Source organism: Solanum dulcamara, chromosome 11 (genome assembly GCF_947179165.1).
Source record: "Solanum dulcamara chromosome 11, daSolDulc1.2, whole genome shotgun sequence".
NCBI lineage: Eukaryota > Viridiplantae > Streptophyta > Magnoliopsida > Solanales > Solanaceae > Solanum > Solanum dulcamara.
The window spans coordinates 59,699,511-59,724,921 of record NC_077247.1 but is presented as its reverse complement, the minus strand read 5'-3'; the positions used below and the strand labels follow the sequence as shown (position 1 = coordinate 59,724,921).

The following is a 25,411-nucleotide window of genomic DNA, read 5'->3' as shown; positions in this document are numbered from 1 at the left end:
ATTCAGTTGGACTTTCTTCTATTGGTGGTAACTAGGAATGTACGTAGGTCAGTTTGGTTTGATTTTTATTAAAAAATAACCAAATCAATTGTGTCAGTTTATTAAACTTATAAACCAAATCAAACCAATCTAATGTCGGTTTTTTCGATTTCGATTTTAGTTGGTTTTTTCGGTTTTCTCGATTTTTCAATTTTTTTTTTATAATTACACCATGATTGAAAAATAGATCAAATTGAAAAGGTTGTTCCTTTGATCGTGTAATTTAATGTCACACTTGAAGTTCTCCATTGAATGTTGTTCCCTTGATCGTGTGATTATATTGCTTAATGACATCTCAAAGATACTTGAATAAATAAAATCAAAAAAATAAGATGTACAATGTCATTTTCAAGACATTGTCTTAGAAAAACATATAAAAAAACTCACAAAAAGATACAATACATACCAATTTTTTTAGTCATATTACAAGCTCAAATATGAAATAATATACGTAAACAATGAAAGTTATAAACTAATATAAAAAATACTTACAAAGCATATTATAATTAATATTTTTTTGTATATAAAAAAATAAAATTATATATGTATTATGTCGGTTCGATTTGAATTCGGTTTGACTTTTTTTCTATTAATATCAAACTAAACCAACAATAATCAATTTATTTTTTTCAACACCAAACCAACCAAATCAAACCACAAGTCGATTTTCTTATTGATTTAACTGAATTCATCGATTTGATTTAATTTGACGATTTGGCTTATACACCATAATAGTAACTACGTTTAACAAAAACATAAAGCAAATTCCATTGATGGGATATTACGTGGAATATTGAGCAGAGGACTTTTATTTTTATTTTCTGTTTTGGGCGGTTCTTAATTTCAACGTTTTTTGTTTTTTTTGCCCCTTCACACTAAACAAACAGGCCCTAACACGCTTTCTGAAACCATAAAAAACCACGCTGATTAAAAAGGGCCTCTTTTGTGAAGAAATTTCCAGAAGAGAAGTTTAGACGTCGCTTGCACGATCGCTTCTGTTGGGCTGCTGAGTACATTACACAGGTGAGATTTTCTTTCTTCTTCGATCTATCTATATTTCTTTCAGTTAATAGTTTATATTCTTCTGTTACTTCGCTTCGAGATTAAGCTTCCGTTTCACTTTGTTCAGTTATTATAACCACCTTTTAATAAGAGGCCTTTTTTACGTCGTGGATTCGCAGATTGGGATTATTGGAATACTGCTTTCTGTAGCTCCGTTCAATTGGATTCTTTTAGTTGCTTGTCGGTTTTCACAAGAGGTATTTTTTTTTAATAATAAATGTTTCATATATTTTTAAATTATTATTTAATGAATTGCATTATCTAGCAAGTTAAATCCATCAATGGTTGATACTATAATTCTGTAACTGCGTGAATTTCTGATATTTTGATTGGTTGATAAAATTAGGAATACTCTGTTTTGTTAGCAAAGAACAATCAAATATTAGTAGATGTTTTTTTTCTTCCTTTTTGTATGAATTTATATACTGAATTGAATTTTTTACGATCTTACCGATGATTTTAGCCGAGTGTTAGGGACCTTTAGTTGGCAATGTGTGTTCTGTAATTTGGTAGTATATTAATTCCTGCTTGACAGACAAGATCGGTGGAATGTGCTTGTCTTCTCAGTAGTTTTGCTTAGATATGGATTACACCTAATATTGTAGATAAAGACTTTCGAGCTTTTCTTTCTGTTTTTTTTTAAAAAACAAAAGAAAAAATTTATCATCAAGATCTAGAAAGCAAGCAGACTGATAAGTGCCCTCTGTTCCAAATAGATAATATTAGGGACGGAAGATATACATTTCTCATATTGTTTATGTTTGTGATGAACCATATTTTGGAACTTGGAAAACCATATATTCAGGTTTGATCTTTTCATTTATTTCTCTCTTTCCTAGCTGAACAAAGCAGCTGATGCCCCCATAAATTTGTTTTTTAACAATCATGTAGCAGTTGCAGACTCAAGTTTATCACAGTGTTTACATTTTTGGGGACACTAGAATGCATCTTAGAAGTCTAGGATCTCAAAGGAGCATTAAGTTATGTATAGTCATTATAATTATTGATTTCCTATTCCTAATTATCCAAGTAATAGTTTGAGTGCACATGTTGATTTTGGAATCCAATGCTAAGCACGTTCGAAACAATTTTCACTTCTCTTAATTGGGGGTTTAACTTTTGTGTATTTCCTGCTTTATTTTACTGCTGACCTAATAGGTATTTTTCTTCATGTTTACATATGTTCATGGTGCCAGGATTTTGGAATTTTGAATCTTGATGGCTGAGGATAACACGGATGAACTTGCGAGTCCAGTAACAAGTGTGAAGAATGACTCTATGGCTGAGGATAGCACCGATGAATTAGTGAGTCCAGTAATTAGTGTGAAGAATGACTCTATGGCTGAGGTTAACATCGTTGAATTAGTGAATCCAGTAACTAGTGTTGAGAATGACTCTGCTGGAAGTAAGCCAGATAGAATCAGCACAAGAAAACCAGGATCTTTGTGTAACGAACACAAGGTTCTTCCCTGCTATCGCAACTCCTCCTCTACTTCATCTTACAATGGAGGCAATACAAGAAGGCAATCAACTGGGAAGTTGCATTCTCCTGACAGCGAACAAGATGTTCTTCCTCATTATCTGAGAGCTTCCACTGGTTCTTGCCATGACTTCTGTAAATATGGCAAGAAGCATTCCTCTGAAGCGAAGCCATGGCATTCTCTATCAAAAAGAAAGAACAAACTTCCTGCTGATGAGCAGAGTCCTGCACGGACCTTGGTGGGAGAGGCAAAAAAAGGGACTTCGGTCAAGCTTAAGCCTTCCACTCCTCCAGGGAGTGTGCTGGGAGAGAAAAAGAAGGTGACTGGAGTTGAGAAAAAGCCTTCCACTCCTCCAGGGAGTATGCTGATAGAGGCAAAGAAGAGGATTGTGGTCAAGCAAAAGACTTCCACTACTTCAGGTAGGAACCTGGGAGAGGCAAGGAAGGGGATTTTGGTCAAGAAAAAGCCTCCCACTCCTCCAGGGAGTAGTATGCTGGAAGAGGGAAAGAAGGTGAATGTGGTAAATCAAAAACCTTCAGCACCTCAGGAGAGTTTGCTCGAAGATGAAAAGAAGGTGGCTGTGGTCGAGCAAAAGCCGCCTTCTCCTCCAGGTAGCATACAGGGAGGGGTAGATGAGGTGACTGTGGTTCAGCAAAATTCTTCAGCTTCTCTGGAGAGTGTGGTAGGAGAGGGAGAAAAGGTGACTGCGGTTGAGCAAAAGCCTCCTACTCCTCCAGGGAGTATGCCGGGAGAGGGAAAGAAAGTGACTGTGGTCAATCAAAAACCATCCGCTCCTCCAGAGAGTATGCTAGGACAGGGAAAAAAGTTGAATGTGGTCGATCAAAGGCCTTCTTCCAAGGTTCACTCTCTTGAAACCTCTGAAATGATAAAGAAAAAGGCACCGCTACCACCAAAGAGTGTTCACTCTCTGAAATTGGATTCTTCAAGTGACAAGATGCCAGAGACAGAGAAGAAAATGAAATATGTTTTGGCAAAGCACTCTCCTCTTGGGCAGATAAAGCTTAAAATGGTAAAATCTTCATCTAAGATCTTAGGAGGTGTAGATGCAGGAGGCAGAAAAGTCAGTGCTGTTAATTCTAGAAAACAAATAATTGGGTCTAAAGTATCTGCAGAGAAGTCTTTGAAGACCCCAGCTGTTTCATGTTCTCCAAAATCTTCCTCTGTTAAACCTTTGATCTTGAGGGCAAGAAACAATAAAACCTTAAAACTGCTGACTCCTCTGAAGGACCAGAACAAGATGAGGAGAGATGGAACCAATAAACTGAACCCTGAAAAGGTTCCTGAGAAAACCTTGCATATTATCAAGGTGAAAGCACCACCAAAGTCTTTCTCCCAGTCACAGTCATGTTCGTTGTCTAATGAGAAAGATAAAAAGGAAGTTGTTAAGTCTGCAGACTGTGCATTGGGTAAATACACCTCTAGCAGCAAAAAGTCATTACACATAGCAGAAGCAGAAACTGATGGGAAAAATCAGAAAAAGACATTTAGAAAAGGCAAGACAGGTGTTTCTAATGATTATAATCCTTCGGTGGTGAAACTGAAATTCAGGAGGGGTAAGGTAGTTGATCTCCAGCAAGAAACCAGCAGCCCTAGGAGGCTGACATTTAGATGGGGACGACATATGGGGGAAAGCCGGGACAGCAATATAAGAAAGAGAATCTTTAAAAAGAAAGGAGTTGATGATGACAGAAGTAATACCATCCATACCTCCGGGAAAATTGTTTTGAGGCATCAGGATGTGCAGGAAAAGAAAGATGTGCAGGGTTTGTTGAATAATGTGATTGAAGAGACGGCGAGTAAGCTTGTTGAAACCAGGAAGAGCAAGGTTAAAGCTTTGGTGGGAGCTTTTGAGACAGTGATTTCCCTCCAAGATAAACCTTCTACAGTCACAGTTTCTTGATTAACAAACAGAATTTTATAACACATAGGAGCAATTGCAAATATAGTGTGGATGATATAGCTTTTCTGACCTGGTTAAGTATGTTTGTCGTGTTTCTCATTCTGATTCATCTTCTTAACAATTTCTTGATGGCTTGCCGGTTCTTTTCTCTTGATTGAATAAATTCAATTTCATCTGGATGTATCTACTTTGAATTGGGAGATAAAGTCGCGCAAGATTGTGAGCTTTTTATCACTTATGGAGGCTGTAATTGTGGTGTTAAATCTGTGGGTGTTTGGTTATATAAAAATTTCTAATGTTGGGCTAGTTGCTCAGTGAGCATATATTTCTGTTGGACTCATTTTACGTGGGATTTGTTCATACTTTCTGTCGGATAAGCTCATTGAAGAAGATAGAGCATGTGAAAATACTATGCAAAAAGAGTTTTGGCTGTGGTACTGGTTTGACATTATGCTTGTATACTGTTTGCTCTAAGCTGTTCTGAAAGGAATCCGTCTATTGGCTGCAAAATTTACTGTTGGTTTTCGTCCTGCCATATAATACAATAAGATATAAGTAACAATCACATGCAAATATTGTATTTCAAATAACCATGCAATATGTAACAACCACCCAAACATGTTACTATATTAGAGCCCTCCTTTGTTGAAAAGTTGTACATTTTAGCTTAAAGAAGCCACTTCAGTTTGATAAACTTAGATATATCATATATGTACAATTTGCCATTGATGCAAGGATGGTGGTGTAACTCCAACAACACTTTTCTGCTGGACTAACAAACATAATTTCAAGTTAAAATAGTCCAATTCATTCATCTTTGTCGATCTTTTTAAATTTTGTGGAAAAAAAAATGTTTTCCAAGTTTTGTTGTCAATTTGCCATTGGATGGAAGAATTACTTTCATACTGCTAATTTTCTTTCTAGAAACTCCGGGCTCCTCCAATTGTTTCATTTTTAATATGGAAAAGGGCAAAAAAAATACACTGAACTATAGGAAAAAGTTTAAAAATATCCTCCATCCCATCTTTTGATCTAAAAATACTTTTTTATTCATTTTTTTTTGTCTAAAAATACCCTTTCATCCATCTTTTTGGCTAACTTTAACCCTTGCAACTAACAATTCTTTTTTATTTTTTATTTTTTAAAAGTATTTATCATGTGTCATTTTTTTATTGGATGAAATAAAATTTCACCTCCACTATTTTTTTTCATAATTTATCTAAGCCAAAAAATATACCTCTTCAAGATCCCAATTTTTTTTTTAAAAAAATCTTTTAGTTTTTTATTGCTATAATTTTTCTTCTTATTTTTTTTATAAATTTTGTTTTGGGATCATGAAAAGGGATATTGTTTTGATTTGGATAAATTATGAGAAAAAATATAAAAAATAGTTTTTTTTTTGCTGTAGTGTTTTTTAAAATTAAGTTTTTTTATGGTCATCAAGCATGTATATTGTTTTGGTTTGAATAAATTATGAATTTTTTTTTGAAAAAACTTATTTAAAAAAATCCTTTTAGTTATACATATTATTACAAGATAGATAACTATCTTGTAATATAAAAAAATATATTTATTTATTTTTAACTATCTTGTAATAACTATCTATATGTTTGCCCCTATCTGACCTTTTATCTTGTCCTTTTTTAAAGCCGAGGGTCTTTCGGAAACAACCGTCCTATCTTTCAAGGTGGGGGTTAGGTCTGCGTACACTCTACCCTCTCCAGACCCCACATTATGGGATTATACTGGGTTTGTTGTTGTTGTTGTTGTTGTTGTATCTTGTAATAACTAATTTAGTTTAAAATATTTATTTTTACTATCTTGTAATAACTAAAAAATAATTTAGTTATACTTATAACTAAATTTTTCTAGTTATTTTATTTATACGTATTGTAAAAAAATAAGTATTGTTAAATAGTAAAGAAAAATCAAGCCAAGAACTAAGAAAATTTAGTCCTTTTTTTTCCTGGTTAATCGGATAAAAAATCCTAGTCTTGTTTATCAATGTAGATTTTTAAAAAAAAATGGAGAGGGGGTGGGGTGGGGTGGATCTTGAAGAGGTATATTATTTTTGATTTAGATAAATTATGAAGTTTTTTTAGTAGAAGTAGATTTTTATTTCATTCAATAAGAAAATAACACATAATAGATACTTTTAAAAAATAAAAAATAAAAAGAGGGTTATTAGTTTCAAGAGGTTAAAGTTAGCCAAAAAATGAATGGAAGGATAATTTTAGACCAAAAAGATAAATAGAAAGATATATTTAGATCAAAAGGTAAATAAAGGATATTTTAAAATCCTTTTCTATAATTCGAGATATTTTTGACAATTTTCCATTTTTAAACACATATTAGCCACACACAATTGAAAGGACTGGGAGATAGGTTCAATATGGTCCTTCAAGGGCATCCAATAATATTGGAACAGAAAAAATATATATCTTTAATATTCACTCATATTACAAGTTATTTATTATTTAATTATTCTCAACTTTTTTTTTCACCTTATAAATAGTTATTTTTATAATATGAAAAATAGTATTCACTTTTTAAAATGAAAAATATATATCAATGTTTATCATATATTGAAATTTAAATTTAACTAATAATATTATTACTAATGACAAGAATAAGGCTAGAGAAAAATAATGAGTTCTTTCTTAATTTACTTAAGCGGAAAAAAAATCTCAACATATTGGATAGGTAAAAAATAAATTAAGCAAGTAATTTCTTCGAATTGGATACAGCAGTACATTTGATAATTATCCAAATTATTACTATATTTGATAATTAAATCTCAAACTATTTTTGAAAATTCTTAGTGGGCGGAGCGGGGGAGTGGATAGGAAGATCGGGTTATCGTATCAATGGAATTGGGCCGTACATGTAATGTTGACAAGCCCAAGCCGATGGATTAGGTGGGAGTGGGTTAATAAACGGGTCCCAAAAAATCATTTGATTGGTTTCAAGTGGACAATTCGGAATGACGCCTCACTCGGCGTCAGCTCAAACGGCTCAGTCAATTTCTGTGTCCTAAGTCCATTGAACCCACCACCACCACTGATCATTTTTGCTCCACCGATAACTTTGTTCTTTCTCCGGCGAACTTCTTCGATCTCTACTCCGGCGACTACAAGTTGTAGGTTCTCTCTTTCTATCTCTTTCTCCCTCTCAGTTACTCAGTGATACACAAACCCTAATTCCGATTTTAAATCTTAGAGTTGTATAAGAAATGTAAGTTGTATTTCTAGGGCTTTGTCTGATTCAGCTGTATGAAAGAGACCTCAGCTCCAATTTTCATAATTCTATGTGTTTTTAACTAGATGATTTTTCTTTTTCTTTTTTTTTTCATCTTAAGGTGATAATCCAATTTTTTGGCTTGTGCTAATCTGACTTCAACATTTTCACGAAATAAGGAAAAATATTAATGTTATCTCCTAATTTCAATTTCTTAATAAGTAATTAGTTAGTTGGAATGGAGGTCATAGATGTAATATCTTTTACTAAATTGTTCCAATAATTCAAAAGATTATACCTTTCTGAACAGTAATTCTCTTTATTCGTTCTCCACAAAGTCTTGATGTGATATGTATAATCTTGATTTGGTTTTTCCCTTGGCACTGAGTGTAGCACGAGGCAGGTGTGTTTGTTTGGTATGTGATCTTTGACGAACTCATTTTCAACTGTTTGGTCATATTAAACTGTGGATAAGAACTTTCTTCAGTTTATAAATGTCCATACTCTTTAAAGAGTCTTTACTTTTACAAGCTTAGATAAAAACTGGGACTTTATTTTCAATCCTCAATCTTTAAAAGTGTCACCCAGTACTTAAAGCATATACTACTCTTTTCTTTTTTAAGGTTAATTTATAGCATATACTACGCGTTGCACATTACCATCTATCACGTATTTTTAACCAACCAAACATTACAAAATGATCTAAGGAATGATATCCAAAAAAACGTTTTACTTCATACCAAATGTACATGAAATGTAAAACAGCAACAACAACAACAACAACAACCCAGTGGAATCCCACAAGTGGGGTCTGGGGACAGTTTCAAGTACGAAAGAAAAAAAACAATATATATAGCATAAAGAAAAAATAAAAATAAAAATATAAAAAGTAAAAATAGAAATAAAAATAAAAATAAAATACAATGCAAAATTTACAAGACAAGAACAATAAATATAGCAAAGTACTGCAATAATCAAAGGCAATAGCAACACAACTATAAAGGCACGTCTAGACCTACGACCACCCTAAACCGACACACGGTAAGACACCATTCTATCCCTACTACCTCCACTTTTTTCTATTTAAGGTCATGTCCTCGGTGATATGGAGTACCGCCATATATGGATAACCTACAAATACCCTGCTTTCCAGCTGGAGCATATTGTTTGCCTCTACATGTGATACTATTGTATTGTTCAAAACATTGCTCATCCTTTAATGGTTACAAACCAAACACTTCTGAGTTCGATCTTGTGCCACTTCTAAGTTATCTTTACTCATCGTCAGATTACTGGGTCGTATTCTTCTGAATTCTTTATTTCTCTCATGTAATGGGCCATTTATTGAGTACCACTAAGTTCTGGAGCAGTATAAATGCTATATTCACCTCATGTTTTTTCCCTTATGCTCAAAGTGACTGAGTTTTAAGTCTTAGGAAGCTATGTTACCTTTCTCAAAAAAAAAAAAGAGTCTTAGGCAACCTTTTTTTCTGGTACTTCTGCATTTTGTTCATTTCTTTAACCTATAATAGCAACATGGCCTGGGGAAGTGCGTTCTGATCTTTATGTTCTGCAAAACCATTGATGGGTAAATTATTTTGTTGATAAGTATTAATAGGTAGATGATTTAATTAACAAAATACAATCTGGTCTTTAATCAATTGATAATGATGTAAAAGGTGATGCAGTAAAAGTAAACTTATCAAGTGACTAAGTAGAGAGATTACTTGCTATCAATGGGCTTTTGTAAATCCCTTTATTCCTGTATTCAATTTACTAGCATGATTGATTTGTGTATAGGGTTGTTGACTAGGGTCATATTTTCATTGTTTATGCCACCAAAAAGTCATTATTCAAATCATTTCTTACACTTTTTACAGCCAATTGAAGTATCTTGGTATTTGATGTCATCTTTGTGAAATTTTTAGAAATATTTGACCTAACTTTTGTTGTCATTTCAATCATGATGGTTGCAGTTGTAAACAATGATCATTACTAAACAATATCGCTGCATACATTCAGCTAGTTGTTTGTGTACAAAAGGGCATCTTAGCGAAGAAGTTATATTTCTGGTTTTTCAGCGACTGAATTGGAATCCGAAGTCTGTTGCAACTCTATCTTGTGTTTGCAAATGGTTTGATGATCTCTCAAAGAGAGTGCTCTGGAAGGAGTTTTGTAAGACAAGAGCTCCAAAAATGATGCTTGATTTACAGTCTAGTGGGAGTCATAGTGTTGATGGGAACTGGAGGGCCCTTGCGAAGCTTCTTATTTACTGTTCTGGATGTAATAAAGGTGGCTTATTCAACAGCATCCACGTTCCAGGACACTTTGTTTACAGGACTAGGTTCTCTAGGACATCTGGAAAGAGCTTTCTGTTACCACAATGCAGGACAGATGTTTTGTATGTTTCTGATCCTTGCGAGCATCTTGACCAAGGAGATGAGGGGGATATTGGATTTTTTCGGGGAATCTTTAAATCCTTTGCTACCTCAAAAGCTCGTAAAATGTTAATTAAGAGGGAGGCTCAACTCCATCCAACAGAAGTGTGCCCTTACTGTAAGGCAAAACTGTGGAGCTTGCTACAAGCGAAAATGGTACCAGCAAGTGCCAGCTGTAGATTGGGCGCTTATGAAGATGCAATTGAGTATTATGTGTGCCTTAATGGGCATGTACTTGGGGTATGTACCCTCTTGCCCTTGTCCGATTCTGAGGAAGCTTCAGATCACAGTGATGCATGAATGCAGGTATCATTGTCAAATTGCACATTTGTTGCTTGACGTAAAATATATTGGCTATTTATATTTCAGCACTGGGATGTTGTCATTTTAATGTGGCAGAGAGTTTGCTATATGCAACCTTTTATCTATTGAATCATGTATCCCATTTTCTGGTTTATTTTTGTCGATCAAATGGGAAAAAGATGATAAAAGTCCTTGGATTGTTTTATGATGGGCATCGTGAGTGCCTACAATTGATATACTGCTTTATCCTCAGGTGTTAAAAGACGGGTTTATGTTGATTCAGGAACTTGGTGGGTACTGTTTACTGAGAGATAGGACGGACATGCAAGACATATAGCCATTAAGTGGAAGACCTCTTTGGGTGGACCATGGACATGGAGCTGTATTTATGCAAGCTTGCCACTTCGCAAACTAATCTGACTGGGGTAGCAGTTCACTGGAAACCTGTGACTGATCGTTGTATCTCCAGTTGTAACAAACACCAGAATTTGTTTGTATATTTTATGACCTCAAATGTGCATCTAATTTAAGTGACACGTTAGAATCTGCAATATTTCGAGAGTTGTTTGTTGTGAAGCACTTAAGTTACACCATGTAAAGTTTGAAAAAAATATTGAATTCAATTCTGATGCAGCGAGTCATTTGCCATTTACTTTCTGCTTATTCATGTGCCGGACTGCCTGGAGATGGTAATAACGAGATTGTTTTTTTCTTAGATTATTTCATTTAGTTGAAGGTAAGGAGATAGTAGTGAATTATTTTTATATTGACGAATGTATGTAATTTAATTTCTTTTTCTTTTACGGTGTAAATTATTTTTATATTGACGAATGTATGTAATTGAAACATTTTTTTTTTCTTTTATGACAATAAGTTGTTTGCCTTGGCCGTTTAATTTGGTTAAAGATGTAAGTATTAGTAGAGATTTGTAACTTACTCAATGAATTCATCTAAGATGTAACTAATCTTTAAATATTTCATAAAATTATTTTATTTCATCTTCTCACACAAATGGTGGGATAAAATAATCTCAAAATTAGTTAATATCTCAAATTAAAGTTGGAATAAAACTTAATTTTAAAATTATTATCTTTATTAAAAATTAAAGTTCATTTTGATAGACTGATTTGAGGAGTGCAATGTTGCATCAGGGGTTTTGGGCCGGATCTTACCTAAGGCCCGCCTCACTGTGCAGATATTTGTAATAAATTTTCGTTATCCTTCTTTTCTTCCTCAATTAGAATTTTTTTACATGAATTGCCCTCTGTCTTTCCATTTGTTTGCTGAAGCATTCAAGTTCCCCTCGAGCTACATATTCTAAATTTCAGGTAAATTTCAATTCTTTGAGCTGTCGAAAAAACGAACGACGAAAAGTACAGTTTAAGGTTGAATGGGTCTTGTGGATAACAAATATAACATGCATACCTGTCCTCTTTCCATTATCAACTGTTTAATTTACTTAAATTGAACGACAAAGATTGGAACTTGAATTGGTTATGGTGCTTAAAATCTCTTTATTTTCTTCAGGTGGTGGGTCCAAGTTCTAGTGTTGAACTAGGTGAGAAATTCTTTGTTTTATGAGGTTGTGGGGCCAGTATGGTACATGTGATAAAGAACTTGCCTACTTTAGCAGTTTCTTTAGATGGGAATGAGAAGAACAATCGGTTTTTCTGTTCAAGAAGGGATACGTTAAAATATCCACATGGGAAATTAGCTCTTTGTAGTGGAAAAGTAAAGGGGTGCCTTAGTTTTAATAGTTCTAGATTGGTTAATGCTTTTGAGCGATACACTTTGTTTGGAATTGCACAGCTAAAGTTGTCAACTGTTTTATTTAGCTTCAAGGAAGTGAATAACCTGTGTAGCATAGCTCTGAATGTCCCTTGTGAACTGTGTGATGGAGAGACTACTAAGGGTTCTGATATTGAGAAAGATAATTCAGCCAAAGATGTATATAACCTGGAATTGTCTGGTAAGGACAGTTTGATGAATTCATATACTGAAAATTTTGATACTAACCGACCTTCAAGTTTTCTTGAAGAAACTAAAAATCCAGTTGAGAATCGGAATCTATACCTAGAAGAATTGGATGAGAAGGTATTGTCAAAAAGGATCTTGAAGCTCAGCAGGCTGAATAAACCCAAAAGTGCATTGGCGATGTACAAGTCCATGATTTTTTCAGGTCTTAAACCTGATTTACATGCATGTAATTCCCTTCTTTCAAACCTCTTGAGGAATGAAATGCTTGATGATGCCTTAAAAGTCTTCAATTCCATGAAAGCTCGTGAGCTAACAACTGGCCACACTTATAGCTTAATTCTGAAGGCAGTTGCTGATGCTCGGGGTTGTGACACAGCAATAAACATGTTCCGTGAATTGATAAGCAGTAAGAATCTTAGAGAAAATATTGATATTGTTGTATACAACACAATGATATCCATTTTTGCAAAAGCAAACAACTGGGATCAGGCACAGAAGATTTGGAAAATTTTGCATTATAATGGTCAAGTTGGAACAACAGTCACTTACCGTCTGTTAATTTGCACATTTGTCCGTTGTGGTCAGAATGAACTAGCTATTGATGCATACAGTGAGATGATTCATAATGGGTTGAGCCCAGAAAGTGATACGATGCATGCCATTATTGGAGCATACAGTAGGGAGGGTAAGTATGACTCTGCATTGAATGTCTTGCATTGTATGTTGGACAGTGAGCTTAAGCCAAATGCGAGAGCATGCAATGCAGTGATTAACTCACTTGGAAAAGCTGGCAAAGTCAAGCTTGCATTTGAGATTTATGATCTGATGAAATCGTTAGGTCATGCACCTGATGTATACACATGGAATTCATTGCTTAATGCCTTAAACAGGGCAAATAGATATTGTGATGCAATTCAGCTCTTTGAGAGAATAAGAAATACCCAAAGTGTCATTTTGAATGTGCATCTATACAATACTGTTTTGACGTCATACCACAGACTTGGGTTGTGGGATAAATCTGTACAGGTACTGTGGCAGATGGAGGCTTCTGAACTCACAGTTTCAACTGCATCCTATAATCAAGTCATTGGAGCTTGTGAGGTAGCAAGAAGACCCAAGGTTGCAATACAAGTGTATTACCGCATGGTTCGCCAAAAACATTCACCTGACATATTTACTCTATTGTCATTGATGAGGGTATGCATCTGGGCTTCTCTCTACAATGAAGCAGTGGAAATACTAAAAGTAAGTCATGACATTCATTGCATCTCCTTCTACCGTATATATTGCCTTCTTTAAGCTCCCTGCCATATTGCAAATGAATCAGAGAATGAATATGCTATAACTGTGGATTTGATTGTTCATTTTTCTCTTTTGGGGGTAACTTCTTATTTGAGAGTGAACTCGCTGATGAATCATGGCTTGTATTGGAATGTTTAATTTGCAATATCAAAAACTCAAACCCGTGGGAAAAAATCTACACTGGAATGTTGATTATTAACTTGGCTTTGGTTCTGTTACCACTATTTCTTTGGTTCAAACTCCCCCCAGCAGTCGGCACCATCCCAACACAGAAAATTCCTATTTCTCTTTCTTTTTTTTTAAAAAAGGAAAAAATTCAAATATGCCATCGAACTTTGAGAAAAAACTCATTTATGCCATCCATTAAAAGTTTGGCTCATCTATGCCATTGCCGTTTGAGAAAAGGCTCATCTATGCTATTATTTCTTAACTCCGATTTTGCAAAACCACCCAAATAACTTGTAACACTTTTTTATTGTAGTTTTGAATCAAATATACTCTTTTTGCTTCTTCTTCTTCTTCAAGAACACATGAAGAACATCAAGAAATTCAAATTTTCAACTTCTTCAATTTTTCATGAAATCACCTCAAATTTCAATAGTAGCATCTATCCGAGCTAGATATCAAAATCCAATATCTTTTGAGCTCGAATTCAACCTAACCCAATAAGACACACTTAAAATTTCTTCAAAGTTTCAAAACTTTAACCTTCTTTAATGGTGGAATTTTCGCCACAAATCCAAATTACTTGAAATTTTAAACATAGACTCAGAAAATACTATGTTAAAGTTCACTATGTCTATGTTCAAAATTTCAAGTGGTTTGTAGTTGCAGGAAAAATTCTATCATAAAAGGAGTTTAAAGTTTTGAAACTTTGAAGAAATTTTAAATGTGTCTTGTTGGGTTAGGTTGAATTCGAACTTAAAAGATATTGAGTTTACATATCTAGCTCGAAGGGATGCTACTATTGAAATTTGAGATGATTTCGTGAAAAAGTTGAAAATTTAGAGTTTTTGGTGTTCTTGAAGAAGGAGAAGCAAAAATAGTACATTTGATTCAAAACTCCAATAGAAAAGTGTTAAAAATTATTTGGGTGGTTTTCCAAAATCGAAGTTAAAAAATAATGGCATAGATGAGCCTTTTCTCAAATGGCAATGGCATAAATGAGCCAAACTTTTAACGGATGACATAAATGAGCCTTTTCTCAAAGTTCGATGGCATATTTGAGCCTTTTTCCTTTTAAAAATAAAACTGCTTTGACATTGGAGGTAAGTGATTAGGGAGGAAGGAAGCATAGTAACCATCAGACATCAATCATTATCCAGGACTAAGTCACTTCAACTCTTATACTTAATGGTTTGCAGCTTTCTGAACCAAATGGGTCGCTTTACAATGCTGCTATTCAAGGGATGTGTTTAACAGGAAGGCTTGATTTGGCTAGGAAGCTGTACATGGAAATGCGTGAGAGAAGCCTTCAACCTGATGGCAAGACACGGGCTATGATGTTGCAAAACTTACCAAAAGATTCCAGGAGAAATAGAAAACGTAATTTGCAAAACTATGATTGAAAAGAGAATGTTGTACTTTACATTGACATGAATAAGTTACAATGTTGCTAATGTAGGTTCCTTTTTATGATAAATTGTCATATGAAGGTTAACCTGGAGGCAGATTAGAGTCAATGGGTGCACACGTGCTTGTAGCTGAGTTGATGACAAAATATAAGTATTGTTTTGATGGTCATGTAGAAGAGTAAGAAGACCCACTGAGGTGCAGCTACTCTAATGAACAGGTTGACATTTGAGTTTTCTATTCCATACTTCTAATTAAATTGACATTTACATTACTCCTCATCTCCTATTTCTTATCGTGTTAGTTGCATATGTATATAACAGTTAGTTGTTCAGTTTCTTCAGTATATATGTACTAACCTTAGAGCAGATTGTCCTGTCATTATTGCTTTCATTTCCCAGATTGTCCAAGGCCAACAGGGCATTGAGAGTTTCCGGCTAGTCCTGCTGATTATAATGATGAAATTAAGCTAATCACGCCCTGGACAGCGATTAACCAGAGGAGGACAGGATCTAGTTGAGTTGGCGGAATCACTTGGCAAAGCATTCAAATTCACAAATCTACATCAAATTATGTCATGACCACTGGTCTTTGCTCTCCGTTCAAGCACACTGAGAAACAAGAAAGCCTTTTTTAAGCATCGAGGAAACACACATCTTCAAGCATATTATACATCTATAGAAAACATTTTTACGAGAAACGTTGCACTCTCATGTAATAGCAAATCAATGTATCATGGATGATTGTCTGTAATAAGATTGTGTAATATGGAAGAGCGTGGATTTTATAATTATATTTAGATAGTGCAATTTTTTTGGATTCATTTCTATCTAGTGATTTGCACAGAATCTTTTAGAGTTTTTTTTAATATTCTGGCAATGAACTACTAAGTTCAGCTCTTAGTGTCCATTTAAATGCTTGTATTGCAGCTTGCTTAACTACGTAAGTCATATATAGTTGTATTCAATTAGCAATATATATGTTGATCTCATTCTCGTGGTGATCTCAGCGGCACAAGGAAGTGGCACAAGGTCTCCTTTATCTCCTACGTAAACACTGAACTTAAGAAAATTAGATTTGGTGGATCTTGGACCGAGCGAAGAAGCTCGCTCTTGCTTTCTGCATGCTGGTCATCATATAACCAATTGTCCTGTCGGAAATTCTTGGAACACGAGAAGAGATTGAATTTGTTACTTATATTCCGAGATGTGCTAGGATATTTGATGGATGTGTGGATATACTAGGATGTGGAAATGAGAATGCTAAGTTGAATGTGCGAGTATATTAAAAAAAAATAGGATTGAAACTGTCAGGGATGAATTGAAAGCGACTCCCGTGAAGGACAAGATGAGAAAAGTAAAGCTGCGATAGTTTAAGCATGTGAAGAGGAGATGCGTAGATGTCTTTATGAAGAGGTGTGTGGGTGTGGGGTTGTCAATGATAGAGGTAAAGAAGTGAGGCTAACCGTTGATGTATGTTTTGTTCTCTGCTCTTTTTATCGTAGTGATCACATCTGACTACTTCAATATGACTAGAGCTTGCAATTACAGCCCACCACAAATTCATTAATTTTTCTACGTAGGGGCACTTAGCAATACACACTTGAGCGGATTGGTGTTTAAAAGGAACAAGACTTAGTTGAAGTGTCTCAAGTAAAACTTCGTGTCTGTGTATCAATTTTTAGGCGTCTGTATAGGCGTCCAGACACGATTGATAGTTCACCATTCGTGCACGCACAACAAAAGAGAGCGGCGACTTCATTTCTGGTTCCATCCTTTGCTTGAAAATAACACACATAAGTTCCTTTTATCTCATGTTGGAAGTCCACCTCCACCCTTTAAGCATGGGTGGAAAACCGACAACTTTCTTCAGGCTAATATGCTAGCATATAAAAGAAAATAATTCCATATTATTTTACTGTAGGTATTTGCTATTCAAAGTCGTGAATATGTATATCCAAAATCTAGATACGAGCAATGAGTTATTTGCTCGTACTCATAGTACGTATCTGAAACAGATTTTGAGGTGCAGTCTCATACTTTCTGAGACAAAGCTTCTTCGTTCTCTGCTGGAGAATCTGAACCAGATTCTTGTCTTCTAAACACTAGCTTCTGCTGAGGAAGTTGTCCATTGGTGAATGTGCCGACCTCCGTGTCTACTAAAACAGTATCCTCATCCTTGAAATCTCCTCTTAAGATTCCTTTGGCCAATTCGTTCTCAACATTCTGCTGGATCACCCGCTTCACTGGCCGTGCTCCATAGTTGGGATCATAACCAAGATTTCCAAGCAGTTGAATAGCAGATTCGCTCACTTGAATCTTCATTTTGCGATCAGCTAATCTTTGCTGCACTCTCTCAAGCTGCAAGAACAAAAAAAGGCTCAAACTTAAAAAATATTCCACCCCAGAAACAGCATCCACTTCCAGCATCGACACTCCAACACAATATGTGCAAACACAAACAATCATGTATTCAAGATTCAAAATGGTATGTTACCTGTAATCGGACAATGCTATTGATTTGGTCACGATCAAGAGGCTGGAATACTATATATTCATCAACCCGATTCATGAACTCAGGGCGGAAAATTGCACGTGCAGCATCCATAACCCTTTGCTTTATTGTTTGATAAGTCGCTTCCTTTGAAGAATCATCATCATCATCCGTATTTAGGATATATTGTGAACCAACATTTGATGTCATGATGATGACAGTATTGGTGAAACTCACTGTGCGTCCTTGTGAGTCGGTCACCCTACCATCATCTAAGATTTGAAGGAACACGTTAAATACATCCGAATGGGCCTTCTCAATTTCATCAAACAAAATAACCGCATACGGTCTCCTGCGAACAATCTCGGTCAACTGCCCTCCTTCTTCATACCCGACATAACCAGGGGGAGCTCCTATCAACCTTGAAACTGCATGCTTCTCCATGTATTCGCTCATATCAATGCGCACAAGTGCTTCTTCAGTATTGAACAAATAGTTAGCAAGCGCCTTAGCTAGCTCCGTCTTTCCAACTCCGGTGGGACCCATGAACATAAAGCTCGCAATAGGACGATGAGGATCTGAAAGTCCAGCACGTGAGCGCTGGATTGCCTCTGCTACTGCTCTCACTGCTGGATCTTGACCAACAACACGTTTGTGTAGCTCTTCCTCCAAATGCAACAGCTTTTCCCTCTCCGACTGTTGTAACTTAGATACAGGAATCCCAGTCCACTTACTGACAATCTCTGCAATATCATTCCCAGTCACTTCTTCTCTGAGCATCGATTTTCCAGACTTCATATAATCATCCAGTTCTTTTTCTGCAGCTTCAAGTTGACGCTGCAAGGTGTTTAGACTCCCGTACTTCAGTTCAGCAGCACGATTAAGATCATATTCCCGCTCTGCTTGCTGGATCTCAAGATTTACCCTGTCAATCTGTATTTAGGAAGAAAGTTAATCAAGCTTCACCGCAATCTAATTCATTTACATCTGAATTGCTCCTATAGCTAATTCAATTGACAGCTCAGAATATAAATGCATTTCCACTCAAGAGTAGTTAAACAAAAGACGCACTAGTTATGAGCAAAATTAAGTAGAGAATCTTCAGTTGCATACCTCTTCTTTAACGGACTGTAAGCGAGTCATGACAGTTTTTTCATGCTCCCACTGCTCAGTCAGCTCAGCTTGCCTCTCCTTCAAAAGAGACAATTCAGCCTCAAGGCGGTTTAACCGGTCTTTTGATGCTCTATCTGTATCATTAGTTAGAGATAGCCTCTCCATCTCCAATTTCAAAACTGCACGATTGATCTCATCAAGGGCTGTAGGTTTTGAGGTGATCTCCATTTTCAGTTTTGCAGCAGCTTCATCAACTAGGTCAATAGCTGCATTTTGAAAACCATCACTTTTAGCACTGACTGTAAGTCCATTAAGAACAAGTATGTTGGACTCCACATTTATGCAGGTCAAGTGCATGCACTTTGTCTAAGCTTATTGGACCCAGGGAGACAATTATGTGATGACGAAGACTTGAAGAAATGCTTGATATGATCCAAGAAATGTGGCTACATAACTGCTCAAATTGTTTCTGTTCCAATAGTATTTTGAAAAGGCCACACTCAAATGTCATAAAGTGATAATTAGTAGTTAGATAGGATTCAAAATCCACCAGCAGTACTAAAACCTGCATATTGCAGGTTAGGCCATGCAAATGCAAGAATGGTCTGTTCTATCCTAAATTTTAAATCAAAATTACACAAGCAGGGGAAACTTAGTAGTCCAATTGGTTACCAAAACTTTCACCTTGCTGGTGGGGTTCAGTTCCCCACTTGTAATCCTTCCCCCACCCCCTCTATTTATAGTATTAAGAATAAAAACTAAACAATAAAGTTATAGCACCATGAGCAATACAATATTTATAATATTAAATGAAATAACAAGTTACTCTATAGTGAACAGCTTTTCAGCAAGTCTCATGCAGTTTCTCACCTTTGTCAGGTAGAAAACGTCCACTAATATAACGGTCCGAAAGAATAGCTGCGTCAACAAGTGCAGTGTCGGAAATGCGGACCCCATGATGCAGCTCATACCTTTCACGTAATCCACGAAGTATAGAGACAGTATCTTCAACTGTAGGCTGGTCAACATAAACTTGCTGGAAACGACGCTCCAGGGCAGGATCTTTCTCGATATATTTACGGTATTCATCCAAGGTGGTTGCACCAATACATCGTAATTCTCCTCGACCAAGCATCGGCTTCAAGAGATTCCCAGCATCCATTGCACCATTAGTGGCACCTGAAGAAAACAAATTATTTTGTTTTTCAGGAGCCAAACCAGAAAAAAATTCGTCCAAACTTGGATGGACCCAAATAATGGTACGAAATGCAACTTCTGGTGTAGGGTGGAGTCATAAAGATCTCAGTATGTAACATACATAGGCCAATTAACATGGGAAATTATACGTCCATGCAACAAATGAACAAACTATCGCAAGAGGAGAAAGTAATACAAAGGCTCAAGGGAAGGGGCAACAAATATTAATTTTAATCACAGGAGTTCCAACAACATATATAAATAACAGCATTTTAACATCTGGTGATGTTTCCTAAGAACATACCTGCACCAACAACAGTATGTATCTCATCAATAAAAAGGACGATCTGTCCTTCAGATTCTGTCACTTCCTTAAGCACAGCCTTCAATCTGTCTTCAAATTCACCACGATATTTTGCACCAGCTATGAGTGCACCCATATCAAGAGATATCAACTGCACAGAGGAACCAAACATATTAATAAATAAAGATATTTTCTTTCATAAGTCAGGTGAATGCAACAGAAGATCTCTTCATCACTAACCCGTCGATTCATCAAAGCCTGAGGTACATCTCCTTGCACAATTCTCTGTGCAAGCCTATCAAACAGGAAGAGAAGGATATAAGTTATACGCAGAGGATGCAGTATTTTTTGAAAAAAACAACAACAAATTGAGACCAATGGAACATATTCCAAATGAGCCATATAAACCAAAAGTTTTAAATCACATGCTCCGACTCCCTCTTCTACGTGCTCAATAATAAGAATTAACTTACCCTTCAGAGATTGCAGTTTTCCCAACTCCAGGCTCACCAATTAACACTGGATTATTCTTTGTTCTCCTGGAGAGGATTTGTATGCATCTACGGATCTCATCATCTCTGCCTATAACTGGGTCAAGCTTCCCCGCTCTAGCCATAGCGGTCAGATCTTTTCCATATTTTTCTAGTGATTCATACTTCCCTTCAGGATCTGCAAGAGTGATAAGCAAGATTTATTTCGAGATGGAAAAGCTAAAGGAAATATTGCAGACAAGCATGTGCTGGGAAAGTAAGGTTGTTGTTAACTAAGAAGCTAATAGTGTATACCAGTCAAATCTTCATATAACACATTCAGGACTACACTAGGAAGCGGCTCCCTGTATCACATGAAAGGGAGAAGAGATCCAAAGTGTAATGAACGTAAGAGTCCATAAAGTGTAACTATGTCTGCATTCTTACACTTATTGACAAGATCCACATATGCAAGTTAGTTGAAGTGCTCCACCAATAACAGAAAGAATTCACTACCTTGATCAATAACATTTTGGCGTCCCCTTATGGATTCAATGGCAGCTTTCAGTGTCTTCAGGGAAATCTGGAAATCATTAAACAGTTGCTTCCCAAATCGTTTATCTTGAATGAAGCCAAGCACCAAATGCTCAACTGACACAAAGGAATCACCATACTCTTTCTTGTACTCCCTGGCTCTTTGCATCAAACCTTCCAACTCTCGGCCTAACATAGAACCAGCTGACTCACCAATAACCTGGAAAGATGTAACCAAGAAGACAGATTTAGCTATCTATAGTACATGAGAGGACAATGTATTAAGCAGCTTGTTATTAGAAGTGATCTCAAAAGAGAGGAAGTATCTTAACAGGACTAATTCGAATGACTAAGCATCACTGGCAGTTGGAAGCTTCCTATAATATACTCCCTTTGTCCTATTTTATGTGGCACCCTTTCCTTTTTAGTCCGTCCTAAAAAGAATGTCACCTTACTATAATTAAAAACAAGCAAAACTTTATAATTGCCCTTTCACCCTTATTGAAATGATTTTCAACCACACAAATATCTATGGATGTTTTTAGACCACAAATTTCAAAAATCTTCCTTTTTTCCCTTGAACACCGTGCCACATAAAATAGGATGGAGGAAGTATGTGTGCTCTCTTAAAGAGCAATTTACGAGAATCAGTTGACCAAGCTACCATATAATCTAATCTTAACTGCATAGCACTGAGTAAATTCCCATACGTTCTGCATCCATCAAACGGGTGAAGATGTAAACCAGCCAAACTGACTGTCTATCTATACGAGCTGAGCCAAGCTCAACTATAGACGAGAAAGAGCCAAACTCTAGCTTGCTTGGCGATCTGGTGTTTAAAACTGCTTATATCAAGCTAGATTATAAGCTCATCTATAGCCAGTTAAGCTCCTTTTGTTGATTTATTTAGCTGAATCACATCCTAAATAAAAATAAATATTTTTCCATCCAATCACTTTAGTTGGTTAACTAGAAGCCCTCAGAGTGGAATGTAAATTAGCTTTTTATATTTCTGGAGAAAAACGTGGATGGTTTTTTGTGAACACTAAATGAGCCAGGATAAGCTCCCCTGAGCTCATGTCTTTTCAAAATTGAGCTACAAATCAAGCTCGACTCAGCAACTACGTTGAACTTTCTTCGCAAGCGCATGATTGTTTTTAGCTCTAAAAGTGGGTACGGACATATCAAAAACATTTAATGAAAAACAGGGGCAGGATGATTGAAAGGCAAAAATGGAGCATTAACCTCTTTAACTTACTGAATTTTTTACCACCTACTATTTTCTTGTTGGTTAAACCCCAATGGAGTATGACATCCTCGACAAAACAACATAAGAGAGGGACATCTTGGTAAATCACGCAATAGAAATAGTCCATAAACTTAAGCTGTATGCAGAGACATACTACTCAACATCATCATAAAAAGTAACACTGACGACTGATTACAACAATAAAGTATCCTGTACCTGAAAATAAATTAAAGTGCACATGTTCAGATAAATTCTTGAGAAATTAACATTTTACTAAAAAAAACCTAGCATGCTTGAAAATGGTCATGTGTTGACTAAATGGTTCACTAGATCCTTTTAAGATAAAGTGACTGCCATTAACAAGAAAATGGCATCTGATCAAATCAGAATTTTGAGCTAAACTCTACATGGATGGAAAATGAAGAAGCAAAAATAAAAGATCGGACATATTTCGATTTTGATCCTGAAAATACCAATTACTGTTGATAATTGAACATTAAATCATTTCTAAGCAGGAGTTAGAAAAGAACCAATGATGCACAAGTGAACATGGCATATTGTTGAAGAATGACAAAAGTCCTACATTGGTGGTTAATGAGATAGGTGGACTTCTCATTAAGCTTGGACAATCCTCTTCCCTTTGAGCTAACTTTTGAGGGTGAGTTAAACTTAAAATCTAATTTAACATGGTATCAGAATAGCATCCATAGGCACCAGATGCTAAGCATCGGGCGTGAGGTGGGTGTTGAATGAAAAAAGTCTCATATTAGTGGTTAATGAGATGATTAATGAAATGAGTAAACTCCTTATAAAACAACTTGAGCAATCCTCCTCACTTTGAGCTAAAGTGAGCTAGCTTTTAGAATGTAAGTTAGGCCTAAAACCTAATTTAACACATACAATTAGCAAAAGACTTTGAGTTGATCTGAAGCATACCTTGGGTTGTCGTTGAATAAACTTATCGGTAGCCTCTAAAAGGCGGGTATTATCTACACCGGCCTTGGAGAATATACGACGAGCCAGCCCATTCTTCTGTTCCAACAGTGCCTTCATCAAGTGTTCAGTCTCTACTATTTGATGCTTGTTCTCTTTTGCTATTTCTGGCGATGCAACAATTGCTTGCCATGCCATTTCCGTAAAATCTTGCTGAATGATCTGCCATTACAAAACCAATTAATTGGATTGAGTGAAATATAATAATCAACACATCACACCTCAACCCCAAATCAGTCAAAACGGCTATATAAATCATCCATATCTATTCCACTCTACTTGGAAGAATTTCATTCCAAATTATATAATTTGCCCGTTAAGGCAATTAAGGGTTCTCCCTACATGGATAGCTAGTCTAATCTCCACTAACTGGTATTGCTTTCTCAATCCTTTGCTTACAGCTCATTCAGTCCAAGAGATATTAGGGAACAACTCTATATGCCTAATCATTGACTCACATTTGCCAAACAAGTTTCCCACTCTTCATTCCAATTAAGGCAAACAAATAGACACGCAAAAACACCCAGACGGCAAAATGAGCAAGTACAGAGAGCTCACTGCATTTTGATCAATTCATTCAATGAGAGAGTGACTTATCAACTGCTTGAGTGCCACTCCAAAATGTCAATCAATTGATTTTCACTTCAATTTTCCTATTATGAATATCAATCAACTATGACTATATCACAAACTAGCTGGCACCATTTATACTAGTTTTACTCATTTCGGCATCGTTTCCCTTCTAATAAATTGATGTGTCCAGTGTGGCTGCTCTGAAAGCTTTTAGATGAGGCGATGAGCTCTAAAAAACTGTTTTCACACTTCCACATTAGCTTGTATAGCAAACACATGCATTTACTCATCACGGAGCTATTCAAATCAGAATTAAAAGTAAAATCCACAAGTAAATGAATAAGTTGTTTACCCTTCCATTTGAAGCATCAGAACGTACGCTAAACCTGGAACCCTTGCACAGTTTCTCAGTTTTTCTAGTGAAGAACACATCCTTCCTCTTCAATTTCAACGAATTACAATTGTCGAGAAGTCGCGATTTGCCTGAGAAGTTCACGGACGGCTGTGAATGAGAAGAAAATAAAGCTACTCTGCTTGAAGAATTAGAAAAAGAAGAAGGAACGCAAAACTGCACGCCGGAAATTGACGTCACAGTGGACATATCGGTGAACAAAATGCGTCAGTGCCGATGATTCTATTATCTCAACGTTCTAGAAGAAGAAAAACGAGAAGTTGCAGCGGATAGAGGAGTGCTTATGGTAAATACAGGAAAAGTTGGGGACTTTGCTTGAGAATATAACAACTAATAGGGAGTCCGGTGGAGTGTTCTCGTAAGTTCAGGAACGTGTTAGAGAGAGCGCGTGCGTATGCGCGTCAAGGATCATACACGTGGCAGATTTGGATGGTATCCCTGGACCCCACAATTGACATGTAGAATCTAATCACCAGCTTCTCCATTCAGCTATACTGTTCTGTTCTAGTCTAGTCTAGTCTATCATTTTTATTTTTTGTTTTATTATGAAAGAAAAGTGTAACAATTTTTTAATTTTATTTAGAAATAAATTATAGGTAATTCGTTGAAGGATATATTTCCAGAAGGATATACTTTTGAAATATTCCAGGAACATTTTCTTGGTCAAATTGTTTGTGAAAAAAATATTTTGTATCAGCTTAAAGCTAACCCAACAAATTTAAATATTACAGTATTTAAATG

General features: G+C 35.9%; 4 protein-coding genes across 8 annotated transcripts; 3 read left to right on the top strand and 1 right to left on the bottom strand.

Moving 5' to 3' along the window:
* The first annotated feature begins 955 nt into the window (after positions 1 to 955).
* Positions 956 to 5,155, top strand: LOC129873568 (uncharacterized). Its single transcript, XM_055948686.1, has 3 exons — positions 956 to 1,062; positions 1,221 to 1,298; positions 2,298 to 5,155. The coding sequence occupies exon 3, from the start codon at positions 2,320 to 2,322 to the stop codon at positions 4,501 to 4,503; it is 2,184 nt and encodes a 727-aa protein (XP_055804661.1). The 5' UTR covers positions 956 to 1,062; positions 1,221 to 1,298; positions 2,298 to 2,319; the 3' UTR covers positions 4,504 to 5,155.
* Positions 5,156 to 7,342: 2,187 nt separating this feature from the next.
* On the top strand, positions 7,343 to 11,114 carry LOC129871975 (EID1-like F-box protein 2). 3 transcript variants are annotated; one of them, XM_055946803.1, is made up of 3 exons: positions 7,343 to 7,646; positions 9,717 to 10,484; positions 10,735 to 11,114. In XM_055946803.1, the coding sequence occupies exon 2, from the start codon at positions 9,726 to 9,728 to the stop codon at positions 10,476 to 10,478; it is 753 nt and encodes a 250-aa protein (XP_055802778.1). In that variant the 5' UTR covers positions 7,343 to 7,646; positions 9,717 to 9,725; the 3' UTR covers positions 10,479 to 10,484; positions 10,735 to 11,114. The 3 variants fall into 3 exon arrangements, with proteins under 3 accessions (XP_055802778.1, XP_055802777.1, XP_055802776.1); XM_055946802.1 differs by having other exon boundaries at positions 7,346 to 7,642; positions 10,765 to 11,114; XM_055946801.1 differs by having other exon boundaries at positions 7,348 to 7,642.
* Positions 11,115 to 11,688: 574 nt separating this feature from the next.
* LOC129871974 (pentatricopeptide repeat-containing protein At3g29290) lies at positions 11,689 to 16,165 on the top strand. Of its 3 annotated transcripts, XM_055946799.1 has the most exons (5): positions 11,690 to 11,809; positions 12,009 to 13,703; positions 15,125 to 15,305; positions 15,416 to 15,552; positions 15,702 to 16,165. In XM_055946799.1, exons 2-4 carry the CDS (start codon positions 12,078 to 12,080, stop codon positions 15,418 to 15,420), a joined length of 1,812 nt encoding a protein of 603 aa, XP_055802774.1. In that variant the 5' UTR covers positions 11,690 to 11,809; positions 12,009 to 12,077; the 3' UTR covers positions 15,421 to 15,552; positions 15,702 to 16,165. The 3 variants fall into 3 exon arrangements, with proteins under 3 accessions (XP_055802775.1, XP_055802774.1, XP_055802773.1); XM_055946800.1 differs by having other exon boundaries at positions 11,689 to 13,703; positions 15,734 to 16,165; XM_055946798.1 differs by having other exon boundaries at positions 11,690 to 13,703.
* LOC129871973 (chaperone protein ClpB3, chloroplastic) lies at positions 15,797 to 24,992 on the bottom strand. The gene is made up of 11 exons (XM_055946797.1): positions 24,611 to 24,992; positions 23,629 to 23,847; positions 21,426 to 21,663; positions 20,913 to 21,108; positions 20,680 to 20,734; positions 20,440 to 20,590; positions 19,809 to 20,117; positions 18,939 to 19,204; positions 17,829 to 18,758; positions 17,372 to 17,692; positions 15,797 to 15,943 (listed from the first exon to the last, which is right to left on the bottom strand). Exons 1-11 carry the CDS (start codon positions 24,857 to 24,859, stop codon positions 15,935 to 15,937), a joined length of 2,943 nt encoding a protein of 980 aa, XP_055802772.1. The 5' UTR covers positions 24,860 to 24,992; the 3' UTR covers positions 15,797 to 15,934.
* Between the last annotated feature and the right edge of the window lie 419 nt (positions 24,993 to 25,411).